The sequence below is a fragment of the Dermacentor albipictus genome, chromosome 3 (assembly GCF_038994185.2).
Source record: "Dermacentor albipictus isolate Rhodes 1998 colony chromosome 3, USDA_Dalb.pri_finalv2, whole genome shotgun sequence".
Lineage (NCBI taxonomy): Eukaryota > Metazoa > Arthropoda > Arachnida > Ixodida > Ixodidae > Dermacentor > Dermacentor albipictus.
Window position 1 is genome coordinate 120,237,562 of NC_091823.1, and position 26,773 is coordinate 120,264,334.

The window sequence follows — 26,773 nt, forward strand, 5'->3', positions numbered from 1 at the left end:
CGTCGGCAAAGAATGATTTGCCCTGATCCCTCAGCAGCTGCTCCGAGCTATTTGAGAAGAGGTAGGAAAATTGCTCCGGGAGGGCGGCTGACACAGCGGCTTCGGTGTTAAGTTTCCCAAACTCTCCTTCAATGATAACCGTTGCGATCGGTAAACAGACACTCTCCTTCTCGGCCACTTGCCGTATCCTAACGCACTCTCCAGTAAAATCACTCGAGGAGACGAAAGACGGGTGAACAACGTCCATAGTTGCTGCAGAGTCCCGCAGTGCTCGGCACTTCTTGCCGTTTACCTTAATTTCCTGCACATAGGGCTCCAATAGACGTATGTTCTTGTGAGTTTCCTGTATCGTTGCAAAAGCAATTCTCTCTGGGCAGCTTGCAGCGATATGCCCTTGCTTTTTGCAATTGTAGCAGGTTAACGGTTTCCGTTTTTCAAAAGAACGCGTCATTTCGTTTCGCTGTTTCGGACCATCGTCATCATTCTGAGATGCATTCTGTCCATCCCTTACAGTTTCTTTGGGAAGGGACTCGTCGTCCCGAAACTCGCGACGCGTGATTTCCTTCCGTTCGTCGGGCTTCCCGGAAAACACATCTCTTCTATCAGCTTTTTCTACGCGCACCGCCTTGCTGTGCAAGCTGCGGCGGGTGTAATACTCTTCCGCTAACTCTGCTGCCTTGTTTAGCTTAACCTCCTTTAGCCTATCTTGCAGCCAGAGCCGGACATCCTCATCAATGCAACGGTAGAACTGCTCCAACGCGATGCATTCGACAATTTTGTCGCGGTCGTCGTAAACCTCTTCGCCCTTCAGCCATTCCACCAAGTCGGCTTTTAGACGAAACGCGAAGTCAACATTCGACTCCTTACCCTTTTTTGCATACCGGAACCTCTGCCGGAAAGCTTCGGGCGACAATCTGTACTTCCGCAGTAGCGCTTCCTTCACATCACTGTAGCTCTCAAACGCCTCTTTCGATAAGCAAGTTATTACGTCTGATGCCTCCCCAGGAAGCAAGGCTAACAGATTCTGTGCCCAGAGGGATCGCTCAATGCTATTCCGTTCGCACACGTGCTCAAATTTCACGAGGTATTTGGCCATATCCTCTCCGACGACAAAGGGTGGAAGTTGATCGCGTATTCTTGGAACGTTAGAAGTGAGACTAGGCGCCGGGGAGTTATTTCGGATCTCCAACTCTTTCATTTTAAGCTCGTGCTCACGTCGCTCCCTCTCTCTCCTTTCCTCCTTTTCCTCCTCGCGACGTTGCTGTTCTCTCCTTTCCTCCCTTTCCCGACGTTCATTGATATCCGCCCAGGCCTCTGCGGCTTCCTCAGCCGTTACGTCCCCAGTCCTCATGACCTCAAGGATCGCATTCTTTCTTTTGGTTGAGCCCAACTCAATGCCCAACTCCTCACAAATTTCGAGAAGTTCCTTCACCTTGTACTTCTCCATCGTTCACACTGTCCTCCTGCTGTTTACCCTTTTTGAATATACCTGCCGTACGCTACTATAACACTACTAGTAAGACATATGCAAGTATTTCACACACTGCCCTGTTTACCCCCTCAGCATCCCCTGGTTTCCAAAACACTCTTACTAGGCTTGAAACACACAAGGTTATCACAATGCAACACCAAATCCTTCCCTAAGCTACTATAACCTGTGTCAGAGAAAGTCTGGTGTTTGAGGTAAACTTCAGGCACTCACCGCGCCGAGGTAGCTGATGCCGGTCAATCCCGTAGCTGCCATCCAGTGTTACGAACTTCCAACCGGTGCCACCAGTGTTACGACACCCAACCGGTGCCACCAGTATTACGAACTTGTACCGCTGCACCACGATTACGGCTTTGTGGTCCCGTAGCGCTCGTCACCCGTTTCGTGACAGAGCGTTGGTAGCGAAGACTCCGAGCCTGGCGTCGATGAGAATAACAAAAGGGACTTTATACATTATATACAGGTTATCATACAGGACATGAACGGGTCGGCACTGGGGCCGAGTGCTCACAACAAACGCGACTGTTCTCGCACGACGACGTCCGGCGAAAACGCGTGACACATCTCACCCCAGTCGGGAGCGACACTCTCTCCCGGTGGGTTGGCGGATCCTGTTTTTCAGGCAGCGCGACGCTGCTTTTATAATCCCCGAGGACCATTGTCACTCAAACGGCCCAATACAAAGTCAGCACACGACGGTCGTCCGAGGGGTCCAACCAGCGACCGCGCTGGCCACCCGGTTCAAAGTTCGCGCGCGCGGTGACCTCCAGGCAAAGGGAGGTGCGGCGCCGGGCTGTCTGGCACACGCGGACACGTCCAAACACGCTGCTCGCCGAGGCTTCTCCCGCACGACGGCGCAGCATCTTGTCTTGTGAAGGGAGAATTAGGGCGCTCGCAGGATAGATTCCGCATCTTGCAGATTCGGAATCCGGGCTTGTGGTAATGGCACAACAGTAGCCAAGCGGTACATACATTGGCTAACTTTCCTGGCTTTCCGTCCCTTTTCTCTATCTCTCTCTTTTTCTGTACACGTCGTGGCGTAGGCCAGTCACAATTCGACATACACCGTCGCCGAGCAAGAATGCTTGAAAGCTATTTTCGCCTATCCTACTGCAACGTACACCCGTTCACTGTATCTTTACGACCACCACGCTTTATGCTGTCTGTTGGGTCCCCGTGAACCGTGCGGTCGTCTAGCACGTCGGGTGCTCCGATTTCAAGGGTATCGTTTGGCGACTTTCTACGAGTCTGGTCGTTGCCACGCAGACGTCACCTGCTGCCTCTGACGTCACCTGGCAACGACGGAGCTTGATGCAGACAATTCTAATGATTGTTTAGGTCACATTTCTTCAATATTCCCAGATTCTACATTTTTGACATTTATGATATTTATGACAGAGCCAACTAATAATAGTTTAGAGCCACTTTTTGTCACCGACTCTCGTCCTGGAGCCACCGTTCGATTTCGCAACCGAGATGGTTTGCTTTGCAAAGCCAATGATGCGCACTTCCTCCAGGTGATTCCACAGAGTCTCCGACCAGACGTACTGAGAGCCATGTACAATGATGCGACCTCTAGTTATCTAGGGTTAATCTGGACTTTGAATCGCACCCAGAAGAATTTTTACTGTCCCAAAATATGTGGGACAGTAAAGCACTCTGTTACCACATCCAAACGATATCAGCTCACTAGCGACCGAATATCTATTATCCCCTGCCACCGCCTAGTCAGCCTTTCGAACAAGTTGAATGCAGATATTTTGGGATCATTCACACGGTCATCTAACAACAACCGATGGGCAGTCGTATGCGTCGACCACATGGTCCGTTACGCAGAAACGACGGCAATACTATCTTCGACCGTTATATGCGTTGCAACCCCATTGCTTCCCTTCACTACCCTTCGTCATGGTCCACCCCGTGTCGTCATTAGTAATCGCGGTCGCCAGTTTGCTGCGGACGGCGAGGAAGGTTTGCTTCTTCTCTGCCGTTCGCAGTTCCCCCATTTGACACCCTATCATACTGGGACCAATGACAGTGTCGAACGCTTGAAGAGAACTCCAACATGCTGGCTATGCACCAGTCTTGGGATCACAAGGACCGGGAAGGCGTGCTTCCCTTCATCACCTATGCTCACATTACTGCAAACCATGAGACGACAGATTAGCGTCCTTGTTGTCTCTCTTACGCTTGTCGAGTGCTAAGCTGCACTGACACAATACTACCGCTTAACTTTCACAGCTCGGTTGCCTAGGCGTAGTGTCCTGCCGAAACAGCCCGTCGTATTGCTCGCCTTGGTACTGTGGCACCGCAACACCGATTCAAGGAGTGCAATGACAGCCGACCCCAGTTCGGTCTCGTACATTAAAGGAGACTTTTTACGGCTGCGATTCCTTCAACGCACATGTACGTTGGCTTTGCCAAAATTTCCTGTCCCAGTATAATGGACCATTCATCATCTTGTACCGTTTGAGCGACTTTAACTACGTGGTGGCACGCCTGACTTCAGCTGGTCCCTAGTGTAGCCTGACCGAGGTAGGAAATGTCGCTTGCCTTAAGCGGTTTCACCCTAGCGTTCACCAGTAATTGGAATTGCCTAGCTGGCTTCATCTGTGAACCGGAGATCGCTACGACATGTTCCCGAGTAGGAGAAGCAAATGAAGATGAAAGCTAGCTGCGACATCTTGACGCTATCGTTACCTCGCTTGTAAATAAACACCATTCATACGTAATAATATATGTATGACTAAAGATTTGTGCACTTCGAAGACCATGAAAAGAGTTAAAAATGTGAAAAAAAGTAAAGCTCTTATTTGAACCCTTTATGGACAAGTGTTGCCTACAGGCGACTTAACAGAAAAAATTTCTTTTTTTTTGCCGAGTTTCAGTATTGAGTACGAAGTTTGTGACTGAATGTCTTCAGCAAAAATTAATGACATGCAGCAAGCGTCATTTGTTGGTTTTCGAGAAGAAACATGGGATGAAGCAGAAGGTTTGGCATGTGACTGGCTTCCTTTTAAAAGCACTGTCAAGAGGTGACAGACCAATGCGACATCTCCGGCTCCAGTGTTGTCAAACATGTGATGTGAAGCACATGAAATGTACACTTATGGTTCACAAATGGTGAGAGTTGCCTGTGCAAACTCCAAGTGAAGCCTAAGGTGGTTTCGGATAAAGCCCAATACCAGTTTGCTCCCTCGGTTTTTCCCCCTATTGCTGCAAAACATTTCCGGACACTATTTGTTTCTTTTTGTTGATTTTGCTTATTCTAGGTGGTTTTTGTGCATTTAGATAGATAATAAACATTTCTTTTTGAGTATCTATATGTGCCTTCATCAAATTGTTCAATTAAAAAAATTAAATTATAGAATTTTACGTGCCACAACCACGATCTGATTGTGTGACACGCTGTAGTGGAGGACTCCGGAAATTTGGAGCACCTGGGGTTCTTTAACGTGCTCATAATCTAAGCACACGGGTGTTTTCGCATTTCGCCCCCATCGATATGCGGTCGCCGTGGCCGAGATTCGATCCCGCGACCTCGTGCTTAGCAGCCCAACCCCATAGTTACTAAGCCGTCATGGCGGGTAGGTTAAATTTTTAATGGTCACTGCAAACAGTGTGACGTCAACAAATTGGTGCAGTTTCAGATACTGAATTACAGTAACTTGATTGTACTACCATAATCAACGTGCGGAAGAGGTAGATGCCTGTGATGAAGATATTGCGGCATATAAAAAGAACGAAATGGCGCTATTTAGTTCCATGACGCATATGGTCGCGCATATTGGCGGCTATGGAACATGACGACGCTAGGCAGCGAGGAGAGTGTGGCCATGGTGTGCTGTGCGATGACGTTCGTTTCAGGCGAGGAGATGTTATTCACTAGTCGAGAAGAAAAAAGAAACACGAGTAGAGAACCCACTGAAATACGCCTCAACTGAAAACGTGTACCCAGAGTACAAATACACCGCATAGTAGGTCTTCGCATGCAAGATATTGGTCGCAGTAATCACTCTGTCAACGGGCTAAGACTAACTGGCTACAGCGTACATCTCATGATTAACGCAGTTGCAGACATGGCATGAAGGAAAGGACCTAACACACTTGACTCGGGCTCTGCTAGTCGGTAAACTGGCCTGCGCTGTTCTTTACCGCAACCGAACATCAACCAAGAGCGCACAAATAAATTTATCACTGTGGAAAGCGTACAAACAGGCCCTCGTCCATGCCACAGGCACGGGAGCTGCTAAAATCCTATCCATGGGCATGCACATCATCTTAGACTAACTATATAGTAGAGGCACGACGACACGCACAAACACCACACCTTATTCTCACTGTAAGACGGGCCGAGCAACTCTAGTGAAACTCGAGTACCCATAGAGTTCCACCAAGAGTCGAGTAGCACTCTGGAAGTCTCTAAATAAGCACAGGCCCTAATTCCGCGTAACCTACACCCCGGATTAGCACTTGGGCAAGAGCAAAGCACGCGCCAAAGCAATAGGAAGAGGACACGGCACTGTCACTGCAGATCGCTGGACATATGCAGCCGCGTACCCAAATGGAGATGTCATGGCAATAAGAGTGGCAGGATCTAGATGCGAGGAAATGGCATCCGCCTCTGTCCGTACCCATAACGTCGTGCAGTAGAAGAGTGCGATATTGTATTGCAGTGCTACTGTATTGCAGCTCCCTCAATCGCGGTTCGTGCGAAAGAACCGTGCGCGCGGACAGTGGCGAAGTGAGCGACCGGGGCTCTAGGCATGGGCTTCAGTGTTCGTAAGCATCTTTGGCGGTGGCGCACGGAAAGGAAGCGTCGTCGTCCCTGATAAGCGATTGGCTCGACGCACGGACGAGAGCGCTGCAATACGATAGCGAACAAGCGCAGGCATGTGATTTTTATTATGCAAGAAAGAGGTGAGGCTTGCAGACAAGACACAAGAGTAGAGAAGTGGAGAACACAAACGCCGCCATACGTGTTGTTCGTGTTGTCCCCTTCTCTGCTCTTGTGTCCTGTCTGCACACCTCACCTCTTTTTTGCATAATGAATCCTTAACAACTAGCTCAGCTTTCTGTCGTTCTAAGCACCATGTGATTTTATTTCATATTTCGTGGGCTTTCTTTAAACGCCGAAAATATCGCCACGCAGCATGTACGTTGTCGCAAAAGGTTGGAACGGTCGTTTGTGAATCCCCACTAACGAAACGCACTTGGCCCTAAAGTGAATATTACAAACTTTGCACAGTTTAACGGCTTAAACTATTGCTATCACCCGAGATTATTCAATCACGACGTACAGTCGACCAAAAAAGTTTATGGACCATGGGGTCTCAGAAAATGCTAAATATACGAGCTGCCTTTAAAGGTAGCCAGTAAAACCGTACATCACAATGTTGTTCGTATATACCAGTAAAGGCTGGAAATGGGAATATCAGGCTGCATTTGGAGGCTGCGGAGATATTCCGCTTTTTGTCAGGTCTCTTGGTCCGTAAACTTTTTTGGTCGACTGTACATCACCATCGAGACAATACATGGACATGTCAGGCACATTGCCCGAACTTATTGCCACCACCTCGCCACACTCACCGTGGAAAGACAGCGCCCGTCTTTAGCACAACTGTCATTGGATATCGTGCGTCGCTTACATCGGGGTACACGCCTGCGGCAAGGTCGGTGTCTTCTCCAGGGTGTTTGTGCCGCCCTGAAGTACACCTCAGAATTCCAGGACTTAAGCAAAAGTCCGATCTACCACCGCCTGCAGTAAAATAATTGAGCTTGTTCCTGGTGTACGAGAGATACAGTAGCCGCGTATTCAAGATCAAGCCACGTATACACCTAAACTGACGGATCGACTACATCGACCAGTTCTGGAGAGGCTGTGTTTATACCGACAAGAACAGTAACACTGCTGTTCAAGACGTCACATGCCACGACGTTCACAGGTGCCAAACTCATGGTTCTGTGCAGTGCCCTTCAATTTATTGACACAGAGAGTCCTGGTACATGGGCAGTGTTTCCCGATTCGAGACCGGCTTTACACAGCATGCAATCAGTTCTCAGACGTGGAGCTCACGAACAGCTAACGTACGAAATTGTCAAACTTCCCCACAATGTCAAACAGGAAAGCCACGAAATTATTCTCCAGTGGCTACCTAGCCATCGTGGGATCAGTGGAAATTATCAAGCAGACGAAACTGCCCGAGAGACACATCAAGAACAAAACAGTGTTCCCATTCCTCTTTCCAGGACAGACGCTGCAAGGCGTCTTCGTCGCATGGCACGTAAGCTCTCTTTAACAGAGTGGAACTCCCGAAATATAAGGCACACCAGGCCATAGGAATTTAACCCTTCGCTCCTTTCCAGCCTAAACCCGTACTTCACCGACGTGAGGCATCGCTTCTATACCGACTGTGGTTGACAGTGACTTTCACAAAGACGCACACCACTTTGATTGGAATGACCGACAGTGCTGCATATGCGACGTCTGCGGAGTCAAAAAGAACACCGAACATTTATTGTGCCATTGTCATTGATTTCAGTCGGAAAGACAAATATTATCTATCGCATTGCGACGACTGGACGGTCCGCGGTTGTCTGCAGCTGCTACTTGAAGACCGTCTCCATCGCTTGTCGTCCCACAAAGCTCTAAAGGCACTTTTGTCTTTCCTGAGAGCGACTGGCTGATGTGAACACCTTCGACTTGTTCAGGCCCCCCACGTGCGTGGGCGAGCTCTCCGCGGCTTTCCTCTCCCTCCCTCCCTCCATCTCTCTATCTTTCTATTCCCTCGATCCCGTCCCCGAGAGTAGGGTAGCCAAGCAGGCGCAATTCTTCATTTCCCATTTCTGCTCCTTGCAAAATTCATCTTATTTAATTAATTAATTAAGCGGAATATAAGAAGGAACTCTAAGGAGCGCCACGTGACGGCAAACCACATGCCATTGGCTTCATTCAGATGCGGCTAACCACTTGTTTCAAATACTTGACACAAGTTAAGTGAAACACCCTGTATATTGACCTCTCGTGGTGTCGCCTCTCATGGTGTCGCCACGTAAACTACATCAGAAAGCGCTTGACTCCAATTAGTCGTCGTCCAAATTTTTTTTTTGCTGGAAATACGTGGTGGGTTCTTTATCGGCAGGTTTATCGGGTACTAATCTTGTGGGCATACTGCTGTAAAGCCAAACGGTGATTAGAACGCATGTTGAAGTGAGTACCACCTAACCAATTCATGTCATTCATTTCATTATGTGATTTGACGTGCCAAAACCACTTTCTGATAATGAGGCACGCCGTAGTGGAGGACTTGGGGTTCTTTAACGTGCACCTAAATCTAAGTACACGGGTGTTTTCGCATTTTGCCCCCATCGTAATGCGGCCGCCCTGGCCGGGATTCGATCCCGCGACCTCGTCCTCAGCAGCCTAACACCATAGCCACTGAGCAACCACGGCGGGTGCGTAACCGGTAGCACTAACTTTGGGGCAGTCAGCATTTGTCGTGGTTTGCCGCGGAGGAAAACCGAAATTTGGCGGGGAGGCATGCGCGTGGGGTGACCTTATTTGAGTATAAAGCGAAAAAAGTGCACAAAAAATTTCATTGACGATTACGTACGATTGTCTGTAATGCGAATTATGAGCGCAGCTGTTTAGGTGTTTTGAACTCGCCATATATTGTGGCAAATAATTTGATTCTGAACGACAGGGTGCTCTCCGCTTGCGGCGCTGAGCCTCTGCTCGTGCAGCTTGTTTAGCAGCAGCGGCAGACGAAACATTTCTGCCGTCGCTCATCGTTCAGAAGAAAAGCATAGAAGAAAGCGTAAGCGCGTTACTACCGCGGAGCGCATTCTCTAACGGTGGTGGCGCAGCAGTCGAAGTGGAGCATGCGCTGTGAGTCTCACGCCCACGCCAGTGCTGTTTCCGCGCTCGCCGCATGCCATGGTCGCCACCTGCACTCCGCTTTCATTGTCACCCCTTTTGTCATACTCTCCTCCTCTGCTTTCGGTCTCATGCTTTTGCTGCGCCCTCGTCTCCGTTTTTCTCATTGGGCCGCTTCACTCTCGCTCCTTTCTTCATCCACCATTATGCGCCGCGTTCGCTCTCAGTTTTCTTTGTGCTCGTTTGCTGAGTTACAAGTGACGCCGATGCCATCCGCCTAACAGTTGCGCTGTAAATACCGAAATCAAGTAGACGGAGATACACACGATCGCTGCATTTACAACTAAACATTTATTATGAGATTGCTTCTTTATACACAATTCAACAGCGTATGTGCAAGCGCCGTGTACAACATAAAAATCATCATTTTCACATATACGAGAATGTCAACAATAGTGTGAACGATGTCATATATAATCGATATACGATATCTCAACCGGGCTCAGGCTGATTTAGGAGTGCTGGAGCGGCAGAAACTATAGAACCGCTCAGTCTCAACGGATCACCTTGAAAAAATACGAGTGCAAGTAAGGCATGGAGCGTGTATTCCTTGTTAGCTCGCCGGCGCAATATCAAGGAGGTTTGATTGTTGTATTCATCCGCAACGGTGGCGTGGAGGTAGAGCATCCGCCTCGCGTGCAGGAGGACCGTGGTTCAAAACCCGGTGCCGCGAAATTTCGCACAGGATAAAAAAAAAAGAAATCCGCCTGTTGATAAAATTGCATAAACAGGCCTGGAGTGCGGCCTGATCCCGGGAACCAAAACTGGTGACGCACTCCCCCACCAGAGCAGGATTGACCGCCTTAGTGCAGTACTTGGCCACAACCTCCTATATGAATACAGTAATCAAACCCCGGCCCCTCAGTCCCCAGCAGCTGCGAAGCAAATGACCATGGCGGCGGTCAGACCAGCGACGCAGCAGAGGGTGCTAAGAATCCCTGGTTCTGGACAGGCCGCCATTGGACCCTGAGCCTGGCAATGTTTAAGGCTAACGCTAGTGAGGCGAGTCTAGCAGTCCTATTGGAAGAATTAGAGGGCAGTAAATGGGATATAATGGGTCTCAGTGAAGTTAGGAGGAAAAAAAGAAGCATATACAGTGCTGAAAAGCGGGCACGTCCTGTGCTACCGGGGCTTAACGCAGAGACGAGAACTAGGAGTCGGATTCCTGATTAATAAGAATATAGCTTGTAACATACAGGAATTCTATAGCATTAACGAGAGAGTGGCAGGTCTTGTCGCGAAACTTAATAGGAGGTACAAATTGAAGGTCCTACAGGTCTGCGCCCCTACATCCAGTCATGATGACCAGGCAGTCGAAAGTTTCTATGAAGACGTGGAATCGGCCAAGGGTAAAGTCAAAACAAAATACACTTTACTGATGGGCGACCTCAATGCCACTGTTGGCAAGAAGCAGGCTGGAGACAAGTCAGTGTGGGAATATGGCATAAGCTCTAGGCATAGTAGGGGAGAGTTACTAGTAGAGTTTGCAGAACAGAATCTTATGCGGATAACGAATACCTTCTTCCGCAAGCGGGATAGCCGAAACTGGACGTGGAGGAGCCCGAATGGCGAGACTAAAAATGAAATAGACGTTATACTCTGCGCTAACGCTGGCATCATAAAAGATGTGGACGTGCTCGGCAAGGTGCGCTGCAGTGACCATATATAGATGATAAGAACTCAAATTAGCCTAGACTTGAGGCGGGAATGGAAGAAACTGGTGCATAAGAAGCCGATCAATGAGTTAGCGGCAAGAGGGAAAATAGAGGAATTCGGGATCAAGCTAAAGAACATGTACTCGGCTTTAACTCAGGAAGAGGACCGTAGGGTTGAATATATGAACGACAATCTCATGGACATCACTAAGGAGTGTGCCATAGAAGTCGGTGGTAACTCCGTTAGACAGGATGCGAGTAAGCTATCGCAGGAGACGAAATTTTTGATCAAGAAACGCCAATGTATGAAAGCCTCTAACCCTACAGCTAGATTAGAACTGGCAGAACTTTTCAAGTTAATCAACAAGCATAAGACAGCTGACACAAGGAAGTATAATACGGATAGAATTGAACATGCTCTCAGGAACGGAGGAAGTCTAAAAGCAGTGAAGAAGAAACTAGGAATAGGCAGTGAAACAGATCAATGCGTTAAGCGACAAAGCCGGCAATATCATTACTAATATGGATGAGATAGCTCAAGTGGCTGAGGAGTCCTAAAGAGATTGATACAGTACCAGTGGCACCTACGACCATAATGAAAAAGAGAAAAGTCTAGGGGAATTTAAAATCCCGCAAGCGACGTCGGAAGCAGTAAAGAAAGCCTTGGGAGCTATGCAAAGGGGCAAAGTAGCTGGGGAGGGCCAGGTAACAGCAGATTTGTTGAAGGATGGTGGGCAGATTGTTCTAGAAAAACTGGCCACCCTGTATACGTAATGCCTTATGACTTCGAGCGTACCGGAAACTTGGAAGAATGCTAACATAATCCTTTGCGCGTTAAACAACCTAAATTTTCCCTACACGTTCTAAGGATCCTGAAGTTTGTTTTTATGAACACCTGCAGTGCAATAACTATGTTTCCTCCATTTCTATCGACGGCAAAGCCATCACAGCAACACTTCTAGGGTGGGTTCGTTAATTCTACCTGCTCCGCTGGCTGTGGTTTTTTACCGTCAAAATCACCTGCAGTCCGGGTGAAACTACGGAAGCTACGACGTCGATGACTACGAATCTCGAAGACCATTGTGGGGCTCTTCAATTGTTAGAGCGAGAACCTTCGAAGTGATGATTGATATTGCATTGCAGTACCTCAGTCAGTCCACCGACGCGGCTTTCAAAAGGAGTTTGCACGATGAAACTATAGAGATTTTTCACGCTGTTGACAAGTAAGGTCATGACATTATCTTTCAGCGATGGCTTGCCCACTGCGATATAATTGGCAATCATCGTTCATCTGGAACATCTAGAAAATGGCACGAAGATAGTCCCTGTATTCCGATCCTTACTTCAAGGACAGACGACAACTTCGTCTACTTGCTCAGTCATTATCATTAGAAAAGTGTAGTCACCCGTTTCACACGACGCGCAATGCGCACTTTGAATCCGTCATTACTGCTACGACTTCTATCCCTTGGAGTTCGGCAACCTTTCTACTTAGGCTGTGGTTTGGAGTCACCGTATAGGACAGCCGGTGCCCACGCTCGTCGGAATGACTCACACTGCTGCGTGAACTCTCGGCCGATGTCAACGAGGCTATCAAGCACCCGTTGTGTGACTGACTTCAGTTTGAAGCTCAGGGGTTTTTTCACGCGTTCGAACAATTCCATGATCGGCCTTAGTCAGCGGACAAGGTTCGAACAGAGACCACGCTATTCGTCAGCGCACAAGGTTCAGAAGGTGCTATTGGGTTTTCAAAGATATAAATGAGGCCTGCGTGGTGGCCTTTCAGCATACCAACACTTTAGTTGTGCGCCCATGTGTTTAACAGCCTTCAGTCTCCCTCTCTAACTTATATTTGTCTTGCCACTTACCCCTACCGCGCGCATTGGGTGGACACTTTACTAGTTAACTTTTATGGCTCCCTCTACTCACAGTCAGACTCTATCTCTGAGTATCAACTTGTATTATTCTCCTGGTTACACCGCATTCATAATTAAGCATTCGCTTGCAAAAAAATTTGGAACAGGTGGAATAATAGCAGAATCCAGTTGTTTTGACGCCATCGAAATGAGCACCCCATTAATCTTTGCATGCTTCCTGGAATTCGTACCATAATGTATCATATCTCTGCGAGGCCAAATACGCCTACCGATGCTGCGTCAGAAGGCACTTCAGCCTGAGTGAACATAGCGGCGGAATGTGGCGAATTTTCATGTACTCGTTGATTTCTCTTGCGTTTTGAACCAGAATGTGTTATCTAAACCATACTTTTCATGCTTAGTGTCTACGGGGTTCCGTGATTGACGTCGGCGGTTTCGGCTTCTATAGCGATTTCTACTACTTATTTGCATTCAACTATCGATCCGTGCATTTCAGCCTGGAAAGCATAAAAAAAAGAAAGCGGCGCTCCAAAGTCACAAAAGAAAAAATCGCAAGAACGAAAATTGCTAATGAATTCACGTGCTCCAGATTTCTACCACCGCTAAGCTGGGACGAATAGCTAAACAGCAAGTTGAGTGCTCCGAAAGTCGAAGACAAGTTCGTTATGACGTGCACGCCGGAGGCGCAAACTTTTTTTTTCTTTTTCTATTAGTGTGCTCCGTGCAGCGCTTGCATAGCGATTCTCTGTGCACATCTTTGCGAGAACGCATGTTCTATGCGTCGTGCGCTTGTTCGTTGAGGATTGTAAGAACTGGTTATGGATGCAAATGCGTTTTAAAGATGGCGTATTCAGGGTTTGCCAGAGCACTTTCATGGGGTGGGTAGGGTGTGCGGGGCTAGGCAAAAAACAAGAAGAAAACCCTTAGTGCAAAAATCTATGCATTCGTTGGCCACTTGACCTTGGACATAGGGACTTGACATTAGCAAAGCGAGGCTTTGTGTCTCTCGTAATGAAAAACAGTGTCCTAGTTGTAAAATGCTGCGATACTGTTTTGCCATTCAATAAAGGAATGGCCTGGAGGACAACGGTGTGCATAAATTAAGGAAGGTGGTAATGACGAGTTTTTCAGTGCACAAGGAAATGTTACCATATTCTCGTAAAAGACACTCCCGCCTGTTAACACTCGTGGAGGAACATATGATTTAAACGCCATTTTACGTTCCGTCGTCTCGTGCTACTTTTTTTATCGAGTTGGGCAAATGAATTACTTTCAAACGAGTCCTTATATAGAGGTAGTATACATTGTATGCTTCTTCACTGGTTCAAACATTTCTTCTTCTTCAGCTCTTCCACTTGTCACAATTACTCACCTTGTGGCCAGGTGGCCTGAAGGACTCGGTGTGCGTCATTAAACGCGTTCACTGCAATACCGCAACGTCATTGACTGTGGAAAGAATACGGCAACGTCGCTGACGTCATCGCAAAACTGCTTCACCAGATCAAGCATTAAAAGGGCATGCACATCTAGCGCACGTCTTGGAACCTATGTAAAGCGAAGCCTTCGTGAAGCACTTAATCAAGTGCTATAAATTCATCCGTTTCTTTCCTGCGTCTTCCGCGTAAAGGAAGCTGGCGCCAAAGAAGATCTGCTTTCGCGAACCCCTGGCGTAGGCAATGATGCGTACACGGCGATCACCTCATAGAGCTGGTCGGAGTTGGTACAACAGTGTTATACGTCCGATTGGCGGGATCTCGCAAAGCCAGCTCTTGGAGGCTGGTATACCGAATGCACCGTTCTTATGGGCTTGTTTTGTTCAGTGGGACAATAGGAGAAAAAGAGCGATAGTGGCCTCATGATTAGAGCCTCACGCTGCCGTATTAGAGGACGGACGTTCGATCCCACCATCGGGCTCGAACTTTCTATTTCTTTGGTTATGAGCTTTAGGACAGCACCAACATCCAGCCGCCACCGTCGGGAAAGTCCTGGAGGCTTCGCTTCAATAGAAGCGCATTTGCGTACTTCGTACGAAGCCACCGAAGGACGGAACATCTGCGAGAGTGCACCAAGGGGGCGATGAAAAGGCACCAAGCGAAGCCGCGCCTTTGTTGCGGGGAGTCCCCGCTCGACTAGTGTGCACACGTAATAAGGAAACCCAGTGTTGGCGCCAACTTTCCTCGTGAACCCCGCCTTCATCGCAGCAGCGCTGTTTCGTAGCGATAGCTTGACGCTCCGGCCGCGACGTTGATGTGTAAAAAGCGTCGGCATTCGGCTGAAGATGTGTCGTGCGCAGTGTTGATCTCGAAGCGTGGGCGGCCTGTAAACGTCGTGCACGTGATGCAGATACATTTACAAGGTATTGTTTCTCTTTCAGCCTAGGCTTTTCAAATGATGCATGATGGTGACGCCAACGTCGACACCAGATTTTTTGCGACACGGGGCCTTGAACACTGTCGCCTTAAAAGAGTACAAGGGCGTGAGTTTGCGACTGATTTACACCCTTATCCACATTTAATGGCGTAAATTATTTTTACGTGTTGCGGTTGAGTGACTGAAGCCCAGGCACCAGCACCTTTCCGACGCAGCAGTTCTACCAACTCCCACGGTGGTTGCTCAGTGGCTATAGTGTTGGGCTGGTGAGGCTGAGGTCGCGGGATCGAATCCCGGCCGCGGCGGCCGCATATCGATGGGGCCAAATGCGAGAACACCCATGTACTCACATATAAGTGCACTATAAAGAACCCCAGGTGGTCGAAATTTCGGAGTCGTCCAATGCGGCGTGCCTCATGATCAGAAAGTGGTTTTGGCGCGTTAAACCCCAGAATTAATTTTTTTAGCGCTACTAACTGCCTTGCAGGTAACAGGGAATAGCGTAATTAGTCCACTTTCACGCTGGGCACATCATCATGGATTACCAACTAACCGTGCCCCACACCTAGCGCAATATAGATAATCGTTCTTTTTTTCTTTTTGTTGAAACTACAATGTTGGTCCTGCCACTAGTCACGTTTTCTATTAGTTATTGAAGAAGCCCGAAACGGATGCGAGATAAGAACTTACGTATTTACTGCTAAGTGGATGGTTTGAGGCTAAGAGTGCCTCGGCATTAAAGGTTAGCGCACTCCCGATGTATGGCAATTCTTTCTATAGAGAAATATGGTTACAGGGGCTTCATTACGGTCACAAATTGCCACATTCATTGAAGCAAATTTTCTTCCATTATGAGGACTGCATAAATAGCTTACTGGGTTACTCGGTGACATTTCGGCGTGTTTTCACAGACTGCTCTCACTGCAGTGATTCTGGGGCACTTAATCACAACTATGAAAGACTCCACTTTTATTATTATTATTATTATTATTATTATTATTATTATTATTAGTAGTAGTAGTAGTAGTAGTAGTAGTAGTAGTAGTAGTAGTAGTAGTAGTAGTAATCTTATTATTGACGCGAAAGCGTCAAATGACCCATTGAGCGAAATAGCCGGCTGCTTCTGTAGCAGCTAATTTTAACCTCCCGTTGGTTGCGTCGCCACGTCGCGCTCGTGACGCTGGCTCGGACCCCGACGTAGCAGATCGGGTGAAAGGGAACGCCTGCTGCCGCCATAGTACGCCAAGCGTCGCGCGAGGGGAGAGGGCGTCGCCACAACGCCACGTCATCCTCGTTCTCGGAAGCCTGTGTTACTCGCGCGTTCCTCGTCAGCGCAAGCTCTCGCCCGCGTTCTAACTGCGCCAAATAAAAACGCGCCAAGCGTCTCCACGCGTTCGCTTGCCTGCGAAGAGTTCATAACTCGAAGGACCGCTCAGCGACGTTCCAGTGGACAATAGTGCTTTCGCATTCACAACCCATGAGAGGTGCTTAAGTGTCCTCGAATTATTATTAGTATTATTATTATCACTATTATTATTTAGGGCAATGTTTGGAGCTGTTGGTAACGAGCAAATTCGACATCAGTGAACGAACAGCCAATGATATCGTAACGCATTAAGCTGTCACTGGATGCACTACTACCGTCTTGCATTACGTACTTTTTTTTACAAGTTCACAAAACCAAGACAGTAGTTAGGGCTCTGCGCAATAAAACTGGCGAAGCACGCGCGTCGTTCTGCATCCTCAGATTTTAACCCCGCTGCGAAACTGTGGTCGAGGTTCTTTATCCGCACACGTGCGCTCCTGTATTCGCTGTGGAAAGCCCTGCAGTAAAAATGAACCTAGAAATCACATTGGGAAAAAAAACTGCCAATACCTGTTAGCTTCAGTACAAGTGAAAAAGCGTGCCAAAGCTATTGCTTCGTGAGAGCATCGGTTTCGTCGTTTAAACTTCCATCAGCCCGCTTTTTTTTTATGTGGCACTGGCCCCGGATGTTTTATTGCATTTGTGCCGCAAACACAGTAACATCATTAGGCTGCCTGTACTCGCGCACAGTGCCCCTTCGTACATGACATCATCCTTATTGCTTTGCTTGAAATGTACAAGAACAATCGCGTATTCAAGGCGCGCTACTCAGATATTTAATTTGCGTCACGTATGAACCACATGTTGAAACTGTGCGTCAAACTTCATAACGCTGCCTCACATTCCCAGTATTTCGTTCCAAAATCAAACTATCGATGGCATACCTTTCGTGCTTCATTAGTCAGCCCAACAGACAAGCAGAGATGAGAAAACGGAGACTGTTTAGGCAAACCTCCCGCCTACATCATCTGAGTCAAAGTACCGTTTTTTAATGTGCGCTTCTGTTCGTTCACCGGCAGTTCTTTTTTTTTTCTAACTTATATGCCTAATTCAACAGCTGCGCTTTAACAGCTGGACGACGTTGTTGCTTATTGGTTTGTTTTGTTATCCTGAGGCATTTTGTTTTTTTTTTCTTCTGCATTTGAGCATCGCCTGTCTCTTTGCTAATCGAATTTACGCCTACAAGGTACAGTAAATGAATAAATACGGCATCGTACATGCGAAAGCTCGCTTTTCTAGAGATCAAATCAAAGAAATTTATAGAACACGCAGGAATGTCGAGGGGCGCATACAAAAAGCCTATGCAAAGGTTTGACTAAAGTTCTACGCCCCCTACAGATACTTGGGCTTTACAGACAGTGAAGCAAAAGCCCAAATTTCCGTAATAATACAAATACAACAGCTTCCACGCTATTTACACAGTCTATATCCCAACAAGCAGCGTTTATATACCCAGGGTGTCCCACGCAACTTGAGCCAAGATTTTAAGAATGAAACGCGCATCGGAAGAGACTTGAACAGAACGCATACTATTCACAATAGCTATAGTAACTCAGGTAAGTTTTTTGTTTTCCCCATAACTGATTAATTAATTAGGTTTAATTAGCCAAATTTTAATTCATTCGCCGAGCACCCCAAGTATGACACGCACGTTTGTAGAGCGCCTTCAGAAACCACCGATCGACTTCTTTACCGTACGGCACGTCTCACCTAGTCCTTTTTTCCGGGTTGCAAAGATAGCCCGCGAAAAAAAAAATCCACGTGACGGACCCCTTGCGCAGTGGTATCGTGCTGCTCTCAAGCGTGAGTACGGTGAACAACGTCGGCTGCCTCGTGATGGGCGACGGGGAAGCAACAGGGCGTATCTCCTCGGCAGCGCTCGGCCAGCAGCATGTATTTTCACCGTCATCTAGAGCGAGCCGACCTTGTTCATCGAACGCACGCTTGAGAGCAGCACGATCGCAATGAGGAAGCGCTCTGTCACGTGACTTTTTTTCCCCTTATTTCGCGAGCTTTTTTTCTAACCTCGTAAAAAAGGACTACATGAGACGTATCGTGCGGGAAACAAGTCAATCGGTGGTTTCTGAAGCTTCTCTACGGAAGGAAGGAAGGAAAAAGTGGAGAAGGAAAGGGAGGGAGGTTAAACAGTTTAGCTCAACCGGTTTGCTACCCTAAACATGGGAGCGGGATGGGGGGGGGATGAAAGACGGGAAGGAGGGAGAGAGAGAGCGCACAAACAGCACACACATCGTCAGTTACAGTCCGCCTATCAAATTTGCCTTACAAATCTGCCTATCATACTTGGGGTGCTCAGCCAATAAATGAAATCTTAGGTAATTAAGCCTAATTAATTAGTGAGTTATGCAGGAAACAAAAACTTGCCTGAGTTACTATAGGTTATAGCGAATAGTATGCGTTCAATTCAATTCGCTTCCGACGCGCCTTTCATGTTTAAATTTATGGCTCAAATTACGTGGGACACCCTGTATACACACATATTGTGCACACGGAAAACTATTACACTGCAAAACGGCATAAATGAACACACTCATCATCGTCTTTTTTCTGAAGAACGATCACCTTGTTGACCACGCGAGGAAAATTATATGACGAGCTTTGCCGATCATAGTTTAGTACTGTGGTTTGCTGTGAACCATTAGCTTCCAGGACAAGCGTTGTGGTTATGGTGATTGTGCGTCCAATTCTCCAACGTGGGAGTAATTAAATTGCCTTCCCAGACCCATTATTAGTACGTATTTCCTAATAGTATGTTAATATACTGCTCTGGGATTGGAATTATGCCAAGGGTAGAAAAGCCTCCGCGGTATGGCGTTGTAGGGATACAGAGCATATGGAGAATAAAAAAGCCCGCTTCTAAATTATGTGCAGTCGTTTCGTGTTGGTAAATGTGTTGGTGCCCCAATATAAGTAGCAGCAACTAATAATCGAACAAACTAGAGCCTTACGTAACATTTTTTAGTGCTGTTTAGTCAGTACGTATTGCGACCCTGATAATATACCCGATACTCTACACATTGTGGGCAGCCGTCGATACATCGCTGTTTCAAGACGTTAGCTCATTACGCGGTCTGAAAAGAACGGCTGTGGTTCTCCGAAATGTATTTAGTCATGAATTCGTTAAGGATCAATTGCGCAGTAACCTATAAGTATTGATAGCATCTTTTTTAAGTTCGATCATATTAGGCACGCCAAATAATAAACTATTGCCGTCTGTATAAATGACAAAAGTGGGAGAGCAGCCAATAAAGACATTAATGTAATTAATCTATAGAAGAAATAGTAATGGCCCCAAAATATTTTCTTGGGGGACACCAGCAGCAATGCGTTTAAGCTCAGATAAATGATTACTCATTACCACTTATATACAGCGAGATGGAAAATATGGCGTAATTATTAAAAGAAATATATAAATGCCAAGGAATCAGTAAAAGCCAAGTTTAGAAACTAATGTCTAATGGTTTATCCGGGTGAGCCCCTTAGGAAAATCTATGAAAATTCTATGTGTAAGTTCCTTGCATTGAAAGGCATCGAATATTAGTGCCTTTTGATAAAGGAGAGCAGTCTAGGTTGAAAAGTGTTTACTAGAACCTTGCTCATTGGGTGTGAGTAATCTACGCTTGTTACAAGCGGTTATTATTATTTTTTAAAGAACTTTTTCGAAGCACTTAGAAAAGACCGGTAAGATTGAAATTGGTCGGTAGTCGCACAAGTTGATTCCATCGCCACCCTTGTGAAGCCACCTCTGCAATTTGCATGTTCTTGGGAATACACCATTCGCCTTACATAAGTTAAAAATATACTCTACAATTGAGCTGATTTCATTAGTGACGTACTTTATCGGCAGGATTTTGAAGGTACTTATGTCCTTAGATTTGCTATTCCCGAAAGCCAAAAAATGACTGTGAATTTACGAAGCACGTGAGGGCAGCGAAACTCTCGTTCAGGAGTACGCGATGCAAGATACTTAGACTCGGGGTTACAAACCCTCTTAACTAACCAAAAAATGTGTTCATTAAAACAACTTTGAAATGTATGTCCTTAAATCTTCTCATCTGTTATTCTAATTTCAAGTTCATCACGTAGATTTGGCCTCCGATTTAAAATGTGATTAAATATTTTTTTCCAAACGAGATCACTACGCTTCGTCGTATTACAATAAAGAAATCTATCTATATTTTTTTCCTGATGCAAGAATGAAGTTAATTTATTTCGATAGCACCTAAATTCTGAAGGGTCACTGACGCACTTCTAACGTGTAAAACGGTGATAACAAAAATTTTTTTGTCCATGATCCTTCGGCATTGTGCGTCAATCCATGGACTACGTCCTCTAGGAGGCATCTTTTGAAGATGTATGGAGAACATGCTTCATACACTAATTTGAATGCATCGCTAAAGGTGTCATAAGCTTCCTCAAGGTTTGTGATATCAAAAACGTAGTTGCAGTTCGTGTTGCGCAGCCAACTTCGAAAATGCCCAAGCGCATTATAGTTTATGCCCTGAGATATGTTTCAAGCGAGGCTTTATGTTGACTAAGGGCATCTTGGCAATAAAATCAAATGATTCTAGATAGGCGATCATTTTGCTGGGTAGCAAGTTACACCGGACTATAAGGATTCTGACATAGTTGGTAATGAACGTGTCGATTGACGTTGATTTCTGTAACCGCGTTGGCCCCTCGATAACGTTTCTTAAACCGTAGCCGTTGAAGATTTTTTTAAATTTATTGAACTGAGAAAAAGATAGAAGATCCGTTTTCACGTCGCCATCAAGGACTAACCCAAGCTTATTTTGAACTACTCAAAACACAAAAGCGGACATTAAATTCAGCTATTCAGATATGCTTCCGTTTGGAGGCTGATAATCAACACAGAAAACATTCCAACTTATAGAAATAATATAAATCAAACTCGCAGTTTGTTTCACTGAAAAGTGGAATCGGCACACAGCGGCTCGGTTTCTTAACGGCCATTATTACACCGCGTCCTCTTTTATCAACACTATTTTGTGCGTGCACATTTTCGCGTGGCAATTCTTGAATTTCTGAGTGGTATTGAAACAAAGTCTCCATTATCATGACTATGACAAAAGTAAAGGGAAAGCTACACTCTAAAAACTAGGAAGGGTATCGCAGGAGTGAAGCGGCCGGTTCACTCTTCCAAGCGTCGTTTTACTCTCGCAAAATGTCGAGCAGAGTGAAATGCATTGTTCACTCTCTCACCAAGGAGAGAGTGAAATGTGCTTTTCACTCTCCCCCTTCAGAGAGAGAGAGTAGTTCTACTCTTGCGGCAATAGAGAACAAAACGTAGCGTGATCTTCTGCTTCAACTGTAGGTGGCTGGCCCCGAACATGGCAATGTATCATTCATGCACGCTAAGCAAAGAACACATCGTTTTGCTTCTAAGAGAACAGGCCGCCGCAGTTCAAAGGAACGCGTAGCGAGCGCTCTACTTTTTCACTCGGAGTTCTCCACCGCGCGCGCGCGCGCTCAAGATCGCGGAACAACACAGCACCGGAGAAAGGTGATCTTTTATTGTGTCTGTAGCTCTCAATTTACTCATCACGGCTTTTCTTTGAATGCCTCAACCGTTGAGCTTCCTGCTTCTGCTCCTCCAAGTACATTTGTCGCCGGTTCCATGTGCCTAAAACTGGTATCTGCAGCTCCTTTGTAATTTGAACTTTAATTAAGGATGTCGCTTTCCTTCTATTACCTCCACAGACAATTCTCTGTGACATGCGAAGAATGTCACAGAAGGGGAAAAAAAACACTTGGCAATGTCTGCTATGTCTAGCCAAGTGTACAAATTTAAGGACTTTCCAGTACTTCTAAAAATTCCAGGCTTTTCAATGCCTTGAAAATGGCATTTTAGAAATAAAGGGTTTTCAAGGATCGCTACAAACCCTGGTTTCTAGCACCTAAATAATTTTACAAGCTTATTTTGGCATGGAGTTCGGAAATTCATGCTTTTTAGCTAACGCTGCATCATCTCTGTACATTGAAACCACGAGAGCGCAACCATTTTGGAGTAAAGAAAAATACTGAAAGCTTTTAATACCACTCTTTTTCTATGGAGCTTCGTATTGCCTAGTTAGGTTTACGAATGTGCCTGGTTTTGGTGGGCGTTTCTTCGACATTTTCTGTGAGAAGTAGATGACTAACCACCGTATTCAGAAATGTATATTAATACAAAGCCCATGCTTGACTTTATATAAACGACGCCTGGTGCGAACGTCCCCCAGACGCTCACTGCCTTTCTTTTGGTGCGTTCACGACTTGCGTCATTTAGATCAAGTCAAGCATGGGCTTCAAGTTATGATGCATTTCTGAATATGGGGGTAAGCGTGCGCTATTTCGGGCAACGCATTGTGCCATTGACACTGAGAGGAAACGGGGAAAACAAAGTTAACGCCCTATACTCCTAAACTTTCGCGTACCTGTGGTGTGCGTGTATCGTGGAAGAAGAAACAGCGCTAACACCAGGACGAAAAAAAGCATCGACCACACCAGCGCTTCGTGGTGTTGTCCATGTTTTTGCGTCGTCCTTGTGTTGCGCTGTTTCTTCTAAAATGCTCAACCAACTAGCCGGCAGGTCTATCCTGTGCATATATATTGAACACACGTATGAATGTAGATGGTCTTCGAAGCTTTTAGAACGAGCACTGCCACAGGATACGAGCAGTGCACGCGTAACAAGTGGACACATTACTCATTTAAACATGCGTGCCAATGCATGTGACGCGGCTATCGGCATAAGCAGTCTCCAAATGCTGGAATGCGTGCTCTTCAAAACGCTAACGATCCGCTGCTAATGCAGGACAACAGCTCACAGCGGACTGAACCAAACTCTAAACTAATGCACCTGAAAAGAACGCCTACACGGCAGCGTGAGGCACGTCGAAATGCCTGGTACTGGCATCGCAGTTGACCACATACGAATGGAACTGGCGGAAAAAATAAACAGAAATGCTCACCAGTATACGCGCGACTTAAATTCACATACGTGGATGGTTGGCACGATACTTTGTATCCGCGTAATTTCGGAGAACATATAATGCATGGACTGGAAAAGCACTCGATGGTGAGCTGAACGGCGCATTTGTTATTTTCCTGGGGTGACGACAAGCCGTGAATAGTTCTCACGTCGTCGTCTACGTTGTATTCCTCCGTTAGTCGTAGCAAGGAATGGAAATGATGCAAACGCAAACGTATTCCAGTACACAACAGCACAGCGCACTGCAGAGAAACTCCAACAACCGCAGCCGATTCCTCAAATACATTTGTTATGTATATAAGTTCTAAAACAACACGACTGAGCGTGGTGGCTTTGTGGTGTAATGGTTAGGATGTGTGCTTTGAATTGTATAGATGCGAGTGTACGTGGGTTCGAATCCACGTGATGTATAGAGCAATGTGGTTCTCCATAAGTGTGTGATTCCGTCGACTATTGTGTTCTAATTAGATTATGTGTCTCCTGATTGTGAAATATGCGAAAATATTTGCGGATTAAATGTGAATTAGCTTTTTTTTCTCCGCAGTGGCGTTCGGGACACATACGCATAGGCCGATTACGAGCCGTCACGACTCATGGTAGGCAGCAAATAGCCAGCAAAAATGACTTTAAAATCCTGCATAACATTGCTCACGCCTATTCTGAAGGCCGCTTGGAATTGGGCCACTGAGTCTGAGGAGCCGCCTAGAGAACGGTGTATCAGCGACCCTAATTTGATCTGATTTCCTGTCTGCATGCGTGGCCAGGACTTCGCTAAGAGGGTATTGGGAAGAGTAGTTGCACTCTGTTTGGGGGAGTAGAAGTACTCGGTCTAGTGGAGTGCCATTACCCCTACGGTGAGAGTATTACCACTCTGCGGAAGAGTACTAGCACTCCCTGTGGGAAGAGTATTATCACTCTGCAGAAGAGTACTAGCAATCCCTTGCGGCGGAGTAACAAAACTCTGTCAACAGGAGTTGACCTACTCTCTCTCAAAGAGGGTCGATCTACTCTCGAAAAGAGAGTGAAATATGGGACAAGCCGCTACTCCCTCAAAGGGAGTGCCCGGCACTCTCTTAGTTTTTAGAGTGTAGCACGGAAGAATCCTGAGTGGTTTGGATAGCAATCCTCCATTATCATTAATATGTAGAATGTTAGGTTAAAGCTAGCAAGGACCAAGGATCAGTATACAGACCAAGATTGCAGCCTCAGCGTTGAACTTGACTCGGAGTGAGCTACCCTTCGTCACAGACGATTCCATATTCGCAGTCAACACTCACCCTTCTGCCACAGTCGTTATCGGCGCAGCCATGATAGTCCGATGTATTTTTGCGCTGTTCACGGTCCACGCAATTTCCACCGAAATACTCAATTCCACTGCGGTGACAGATTTACCAGTAGCACCGCGGCGTAGGGCACTGTGGGGGCGTTGACGCGTCCATCACGTCGTCTCACGCTGATCTGGCGGCGCTAGGTGTGCGGTAGGTGTTCTTGCGCTCGCACGTGTCCTTGTTTTGTTGTGAAAGTCGAATCGCTTCTCTAGCGGATGTCTGTTTTCTTTTTCTGGGCAAGTTTACTTCTCTTATTTTTTTCACGTCCCTACGCGCTGCGCCACGTACCGTCATTTGGCTTACTCTCTCCCTCTCTCTTTCACGTAATGCTAACTTTGTGACTTCCCCGCCCTTTTCCTCTTCCCCGAAGAGATGCAGCTTCAGTGCTTCCTTTCCTTCTCCTTTGCTCTAGTCGCGTCTTCGCTCGCGTCAATCGTTTTTTAAGCTGGAGACCCGGAGGCAATGGGCAGTCCCCGTTGCATGTAAGGATGACTTGTTTTGTCTCTGTTTTTTTTCCCTTTCTTTCTTTCTTTTATCCAACGCGCCGAAATGAACGCCGCAGCAGAGTCGTGCCCCGCGGGCAAGGAGAACAGGGCCTGCAACAACGGCGGCGACGTAATTTGCAATCACTCGTGCCGCGGACGAGAACGCATACTCTGCCACGCTTAGAACCGTGCAGTATTGGCGAAATCGGGGTAGCTAGCGCCTTGAGATCAAAAAATGGCTGTGGCTTAGGTAAGGTTAAGCCCAGGATGCGAAGCATACTAGCCTTTATTTTAGATGTTGAACCACTGTTTAGCCTGGTGAACTGCTGTTGCTTGGCTATATTTGGTTCGGCTAGACGAAGAAACAACTCATGCATTACTGCTTCGCCTTCAAGAGTGGAACGCGACAGCGTTCCCGTCGACCCGCCAAGGGGTGTAAGACAATGGGCTACAGGGCAGCGACTACGCGCCCCGCATTGGACGCGGTGAGCGTCGAGCAAAGCAGCGTTCGGCGCGGCAACGAAATGTGCGCCTGAGCAAGAGGCGCGCGCCTTAGAAACAGCTCATTTCTAAGGCAACACCGCATTCACTAGAGGCGCTTTTGTACCGCTCTGAAGCATCGTACTCGTGGCTCAGTGGTAGCGTCTCCGTCCCACACTCCGGAGACCCTGGTTCGATTCCCACCCAGCCCGTCTTGCAAGAGTTGAGCCAAAGCCACTTCTACTCTGTCGTGACGTCACGGTGTCACGTGGTTTCAAGGCGACACCGCCGCGCCTGAGGAGCTGGGTTGAGCTCTCGTAATATGCTTCGCATAAAAGTCGAATTCGCCAAATTTTAGTGAACCACTATGGCAGGATGATGGACTTAATGGTAGTGCGTGAGGGTCTAGGCGAAAAGCGCACACAAGAACATCTCTTGTGCGTGCGAGTAATTTTGTGTCTTCCCCCGTGCCCTCAAGCGATCTTCGGCTCGAAGCTTTTTCCGCACTTCATCGAGCCGAGCACAGCGTTGCCCGTCGAATTAAGACGAAGCTACACATCTCGTGACTTGTCGTGGTGTGCCGGTGAAGAGCACTGACCACTTCTGCCGAGGAGTGGCGTTACCATCCACTTTCTTGAGTCCAGATGGAACGTTAAGTGTACAGACGTCGATTGGAAGAAAGTTCGAACACATTTAAGACGCCGAAGCAGTCCAGCGTTTTGTTGTTCGTTTGAACGCTACGCAGAAAACTTTGCCGGGCCGGAACTTGGGGAAC

The 26,773-nt window shown here is 46.9% G+C and overlaps 1 protein-coding gene across 2 annotated transcripts in view; it reads right to left on the reverse strand.

The window, feature by feature from the left end:
• The window catches only part of LOC135919483 (solute carrier family 45 member 3-like), a 161,168-nt gene extending 136,139 nt beyond the window's left edge, over positions 1 to 25,029 (reverse strand). For both annotated transcript variants that reach the window (XM_065453337.2, XM_065453335.2), the window contains exon 1: positions 24,983 to 25,029. In XM_065453337.2, the coding sequence (XP_065309409.2) occupies positions 24,983 to 25,014 (32 nt within the window). In that variant the 5' untranslated portion in view covers positions 25,015 to 25,029. The remainder of the gene's footprint in view (positions 1 to 24,982) is intronic.
• Between the last annotated feature and the right edge of the window lie 1,744 nt (positions 25,030 to 26,773).